The sequence below is a fragment of the Eschscholzia californica genome, unplaced genomic scaffold (genome assembly GCF_041429995.1).
Source record: "Eschscholzia californica isolate CP2 unplaced genomic scaffold, dmEscCali1.0.p SCAF_4, whole genome shotgun sequence".
Classification (NCBI taxonomy): Eukaryota; Viridiplantae; Streptophyta; class Magnoliopsida; order Ranunculales; family Papaveraceae; genus Eschscholzia; species Eschscholzia californica.
This window is the reverse complement of record NW_028238461.1, coordinates 16,279,612-16,286,352: the sequence shown is the minus strand read 5'-3', so window position 1 is coordinate 16,286,352 and position 6,741 is coordinate 16,279,612. Positions and strand designations below refer to the sequence as shown.

Genomic DNA, 6,741 nt, shown 5'->3' with positions numbered 1-6,741 from the left:
ATAAATTTTTCTAAATGTCACAATATTAGAGAACCATTAGCCTCCTCAATCTCATGATTTTCACCAAGATCATTAGAGGTATATCTCATATGAGGATCCAAATTAAACATGGAGCAAAATTTGCAAGTAGTTGTCCTTGAGAGTGATGATATTGTTTCATAATGTACAGCCAATATCAAATTGTTTAATAGATTGGGTATTTTTGATAACATATTAAGTTCAAATTTCACCTACATCAAATATATTTAGTGAACCACGAAAATCAAGTGCCCACCTAAAATAATAAGACTATCAGACGACTTCTACAAAAATTATTAGTATACTAACTCAGATACTAAAACGGGTTTTTCTCCTTAAAAAGAAACTCAAGTCGTTTAACTGGTAAATTCGTCCCGAAGTGGTCAAGTAACATTTTTAAGCCTTATGAATAAAAGGCACGGTGAACTCACAAATATCTTTTTTGTGGTTAGAACCCAAAGGTTGGATTCTTTATATTTGATATAAGAAAGAAAACCGGATTATCATTCTTACGAGTCCTTTATGCATTAACTAGATGAATATTGCAAAAAAAAAAAAAAAATTCCACCCACTTCCCTTTACTTTACTTGAGAAGAATCTACTGGTGTGTTTGGCAACTAAGAATTCTATCATTTATTATTATTTGAGTATTTTTAAACGTCTTTAGAAAAAAATATGTTTTTTGAAAAAAATAATGATTTTGTAAAAGGAAATATTTTTTTGTTGATTTTAAGTTTGAAATTTAGGTTCATTAATCCAAAATCCTAACAAATCCTAGGGGGTAGGGTGGGATTTTGGTCCAATACAAATTTTGGAATTAGGAATCCTTAGGATTCAAGAGTCCTAGGATTCCTGGTAGCCAAACAGACCAAGGATTCATGATTCCTACCAAATTCCACTTTTGATAGGAATCCTACTTAGGAATCCTGCAACCAAACACACCATACATATACTTTTGCAAAAAGTCTGGAAATTTGATGCTTTCTTCCCCCAACCCCTGAATCCTGATACTAGTTCAAGACATAAGCTTTGCCGATGAGACTAGTATATATGGTCCATGCGTTTGGAGGTCTTGGATATCACTAACGGTTTTTGTTTTCGAGGGATCGTATACGTATAGACACAGACGGCTAACCATAGGAATCAAGGGTTCTGCTAGAACCAACCCATTATGGTGTTAAACTTTTTTTTTTATATTCCAATGCGACTTGTTTGAATGGTAACTTCTTTTTCAAATTCAGATGCAACTCGGTCTGAATGGTCTGAAATGGCTGACTCAATTTGATTTTGGATTGTCTCTTTTCGCCTGACTCATGGTGTCTGACTTGTCTGAATGGCTGAAATGTGGATTCTTGCCAACTAGTCTGCACCCAAATGAGACTCAAATTCAGCAGGGTATTCCCTAAAATGAAGTATGATCACATAAAATACTGGAATCTTAAATACAATGCACACCCTAAAACCAAAATTCATATTCAACTGCATATGACCACTACAACATTACTACAGTTTAAACAAAACCGATCCATCATTCATCCAAAATATACCAAAGTTTTTTCAGTTTATTTCAATCAGTACTCAGAACCATCAAAGCCGAGAAGTCTATATTACAATCACTACAAATATTCTAGATATTCTTAACTTAATAATTCAAAATATTTTTTAGTTCCATTTTCTTCTCTATCTACCCAAGAGAGTATTAATAAAAGAAACTTGGTAATCAACACTAGGTGCACTCACAAACAATTTCTGCCAACCGGTGAGCTCGGATGCTTTTAGAACAACCTGTGCAACATCGTTGAAAGTGATATGACCTGCTTCTTTCAAATTTTCTAGAGCTTTCATGAATTTGGAAGCTGCCAAGTTTTCTTCTTTGTCCAATGTAATTTGATGCTTCTCTAATGCAATTTGTTGTTTCTCAGAGGCAATTTGTTGCTTATCTAAGGTAATTTGTTTTCGTTGAAGATGTTTATCAATCACGTCAACAAGGTAATCAACCTTATCACCCACTGGATCATCTGAAGAAGTCTCAACCCTTTTTCGTTTCTTTTGTTTCACTCTTGTTCGTGTGAATGGTGTGTTTTGTGCATCTCCAACTACCATAATTTGAGAGTTTGCATGATTTAATGGTTGTTCTGATTCTTCTGAAGAAGAAGAACCGACTGGAGAAGCAACAGCTAGTTGTGCCAAAGTTACAGTCTTAGGTTTTCGAGGTTTTCTTGGTGTATACCCGATGATGAGCTTACCCTCAAACAGACACTTCAGAAGCTCAACGTCTTCCAAGCCTTTTTCTTTGAATTGGCTAGAATGCTTCACCTTCTACAAAGCAGACGAATAACTAATTAGTACTATTATGAAGCCCGTATAAACAAAATACGACAATGTGAAGTAAAGGTAAATCTTGCCTTGCTAATCTCATCCCATTGCTCTTGAGGGCAGTTAAACGTATTGGTTTCTGCATTATATCCATGTCCGGGCATGGACATAATAGCACTCCAAGCCGTGTATTGCTTTTTAAGGTAGTCCCAATGGTTCCTCAATTTTTTCTGTGACAAGGGGCATCCGTACTTCGCTGAAAGTTTGATACCAATCCTTTCCCAAGAAATCATTTTCAGTGAAGATCCATTGAGACCTACACTATGAACTTCTTCCAAGCAACTATCAATGAAATCTCTCCTGAACTCCGGAGTATTCCTGAACGTAATCCTTTCCCCGTCATATTTACTCGACTCCCCATTGTCAATGCTCTTCTCCGCATCATTATCGTCCTCGGTGTTGGTACTTCCTTTTGTCACTAACAATTTATCAGCTTTCATACCTACAAGTAAGTGAAGATCTATCTAATAAATTATCACGTGTCAAAGAACTATGTAATCATGAATGAGTTCCATTAAGATAGGATAAGATTGATAGAAATCCCTAAGCTAACACCATAGCATCAGTTTTACATGACGAACCAGCAAGGAAAAAGAGTTCCACTTATTGTGATCTCTTTACTAACTTAAAACACATGAATAAAAATAATCATTTCATACTCCAAATGAGCTGTAGTAGACCAAACCGTTACATGCAAGATAGAATATAAGAAACTTCTAAGAAAATATAAAGAGTGTCAACGAACTGCAAACTTGAAGTACAAAAAATAAGATCATTGTCATCAACAAATTTGAACAGTATCTCTAAAGGGTTTCATGCTTCGACAACAAGCATAACGTACACCCCTCCATCACAGTATCAACTACTTAATATGTGATACCTATACTTCCACGAAAAATAGCACATTATGAGTCCAACAGCTAACCAATAACCAACAAGAATGACGCACTTCTTGTCTGGAAAAGGTAAAATGACCTCAGTTATAAGCTTATATCAGTGGAACTCTGCCTTCCAATGGTAAGTGTGGTAAACATACTATGATCATGTTAACGAGTTTCAATTATATAACTGGGTGCAATGAAGTCATGCTGGAAATGTTAGATATGGCAATATGGTACCCCCCCCCCCCCCCCCCCCCCCCACAACCAAATTAACTCACTCACTGATCTTGGGGCCATCCACTTGGTGTTTGTAGCACTAAAAAAAATCCATAAAGCCGAAGTAACCTCACAATGTAAAAGTAAATGGTTCACCGATTCTTCCTCTTCTTTACATAATATGCATCGTTTAGCACATATAACTTCACGACCACGTTTCTTTAAGTTGTCTATAGTTGGGATTTTCTAATTTTCACACAAGTCGTCCACGCAAAAATGTTTGCCTGAAGTGGTACTTCTACTTTCCAAATCCATTCGACTGCCATATCCACCAAAGAGGTACCCCTTCTAGAAAGAGTCTTGTAGCATGATTTCACTAAGAAGTCTTCATCTGTAGCTGGAATCAACGTTCTCCTATCCTCTTCCATTGAAGGAGATATACTTTAAATCAATATATCAATTACGTTTATTCATCTACTCAAAAAAAAAAAGTTTATTCATCTACACGTTGCCCGACTTACACACATGTTGCCCTACTTAAGAATTCCACTTCAAAGACTGAAGACTAATGATATGCCTATATTTATCAAACTCAAAAACACTTTGAAGATGAATAACATTTGGCTTAGGTTACAACTGAAAATCCACTTCTATGCTAACAATTAGTTTACACATAAATAATATAACTGGAAGTCAAGATTATGTCATCATAACCTCCAGCTTTCAACTCAAACATCGTATTCAAGAAAATCAGATTGTTTTTTATTTAAACAGGCGAAGTAATATATATAAAAGAACAGTGAAGATACAAATATTCTCCAAAGTGGAGATAAAAGCCAAATTCGATCACCAATGCAGAGAAAAGGGAAAGAAGCTAAGGAAAACAACGTGAGGAAAATTGAATGCAAACTATCTGCATTTTCAATTTATTTTCCAAAAGAAGCAAGTCGCAACTTTCTTCAACTACACTCAATCCAATACTATTTTACAAATCGTTCCTCTTTTTCAAATATCACATATATTTTAGGAGGAAACTCTAGTAAACTAATACTTTACAGGATAAGAGGTCATAAAGAACTATGAGCACACTAAACCACGAACATACTTCGACACATTCTGGATTTAGACTAGACGTTCTCCCATTTTCTACATTACCCATATGTCAAAAAGTCTCAAATGATAAGATGCTATTGTCTGTGCTTTTGTGATAACAACAAATGATTTGATACATAGGTAGTTAAGAACAAGTTGTATTTCTGGACGGAAACCCTAACAGCGACGGATCTCTAGTTAGTACTACTTAATACAACAACCCAAACCTGATAGATAAGATACCCCTTTTCTGTAAAATGGAAAAAGGCACACCCTTTTCCTTACTGATATTTGTTTATAGTCTTCTACTTTCTTCCTGTGTATTAAAACAGAATAAGGTCTCCTTTCCTTCAAACCTCTTAAACCTCACATTAGTTTAGTACTGACGTGAGATAGATAACCTAGCCATTACTGTGGGGTGTCAACAAACAACACAAAAGTTTAAATTTTGATTTGGGATCTGTTGGTAGTTAGATCGAGATGACTACAAATTGCAAATGAGTCTTTGTAAAGAGGGGTTTTGGGTTGAAGAAATATGGATCTAGAATAGTAAAGCTTTAGATTACCCAAACTAAACTTAAAACCCTTAATTAAATTGATACCCTAAATCCAAATATGAACAAGTATGAGTAAAATTAAATTGATAAACTCAAATCCAGTTTCAATATGCAAGAATCCAGCTTAAATCATGGATATGTAGAGAGATGTATACCTGTGAAGTTGAGGCGCGGTGGCTGTGAGCTTCCGCCACTAAACAGACTACTTGAAAAGTTGAAGATAGAGAAAGAGAGAGAAGGCGGGAGATGGGAAAAAAATAATGAAGGGCGGAAGGAACGAAGCACATAAAAAGCGTAAATTAGAAGGGTCTCATCTATTCTCCGAGTCAATATTAACCAATTTCACATGGCGGGCCGGATCATGTGGCTGGAGCAAATGTGCATAAGGGTAACCATATCGGTCTAGTCGTTTGACCCGTGTGTGTGACGCAACTGTACATATGTTTTGCCCTCATGCCTATGCTCGCTCCACCTTTTGCGCAAGTCATAAGCTTGTTCAAGCTAAACGGTTGTGACACCATATTGCACATGACACTGACATGGCAGGTTAGATACACCCAAGTGTCACGACCTCTTAGTCTGGATAAGTTTATGATGTGTTCTATTGCTAGGAGAGAATGTACGAGCTATATGGAGGTGGGTTGAGATGTGGTCATGAGGGGCAAAAACTCAGATGGTATGTGATGGTAGGGACATTGTTGCATTCATTTAGCATTTGGATATAGGCGTCATTAATTTGAACAAGTAAGAATGGTGTTCTTTCGGTAGGAATAACCTATCCACGAAACTTTAATGTATATAACGGTGTGGTCTCCCTTCATTTACGTGCCTTGAGTATATGCTCCTACGAAACAGTAAGGGTGTTCTTCTTTTTTAGCCAGTAGACGTGAAAGTAAGCAAGACTCTAAGGCGTAATCTTCAAAGAAAGTCTAACAGATGTGGGACAAAAATCTAGCAGTACACGAGGGTGTAACCCGTGCCCGAGGGCACGAAAAATATTTTTGAATGAGCTTCAAGGTTGCGCATTTCTTCCCTTCGGATTGACGTTGCAAATTGACAGCTTATTTAGTCGAGCTAGTTATAATATAATCTAGTCAAATAACTTTTCTTGTTATAAAGTAAATATTCGACTGAGTATTTATCATCTGGAAACCGTCCCGACATAAACAACAAAACCACGAGCTTCAAGGTTCGTGGATAGGTTATTCCTACCGAAAGAACACCGTTCTTACTTGTTCAAATTAATGACACATGTATGCAACTGCTATATATATGAAACAACGCCCCTACCATCACATACCATCTAAATTATTGGGCCTCATGAACCCATCTCGACCCACCTCTATATAGCTCGTACATTTCTTTCTAGCATAAGATCACAACATAAATTTCTCTAAGCTAAGAGGTCGTGACACTCGGATGTATCTAACCTGCCATATCAGTGTCATGTGCAATTTGGTGTCATGATCATTTTGTTTGAACACGCTTACGACTTACGGCAAAAGTGGCATCCGAAAGGTGGAGCGAGCATAGGCACGAGGGCTAAACAATTGTACAGTTGCATCACATCGCAGGTCCAACGACTGGACCGATATGGTCAC

The 6,741-nt window shown here is 36.7% G+C and overlaps 1 protein-coding gene across 1 annotated transcript; it reads right to left on the bottom strand.

The window, feature by feature from the left end:
* Positions 1-1,475: 1,475 nt before the first annotated feature.
* LOC147543202 (uncharacterized) lies at positions 1,476-5,462 on the bottom strand. Its single transcript, XM_086632433.1, has 3 exons — positions 5,296-5,462; positions 2,424-2,836; positions 1,476-2,337 (listed from the first exon to the last, which is right to left on the bottom strand). Exons 2-3 carry the CDS (start codon positions 2,832-2,834, stop codon positions 1,699-1,701), a joined length of 1,050 nt encoding a protein of 349 aa, XP_086488559.1. The 5' UTR covers positions 2,835-2,836; positions 5,296-5,462; the 3' UTR covers positions 1,476-1,698.
* Positions 5,463-6,741: the final 1,279 nt, after the last annotated feature.

Coding starts and splice junctions, on each gene's coding strand:
- LOC147543202 (XM_086632433.1), bottom strand. CDS start 2,834: ATGAAAGCTGATAAATTGTTAGTGACAAAAGGAAGTACCAACACCGAG. Junction 2,338..2,423: donor AATGGGATGAGATTAGCAAG/GCAAGATTTACC, acceptor TCTGCTTTGTAG/AAGGTGAAGCATTCTAGCCA.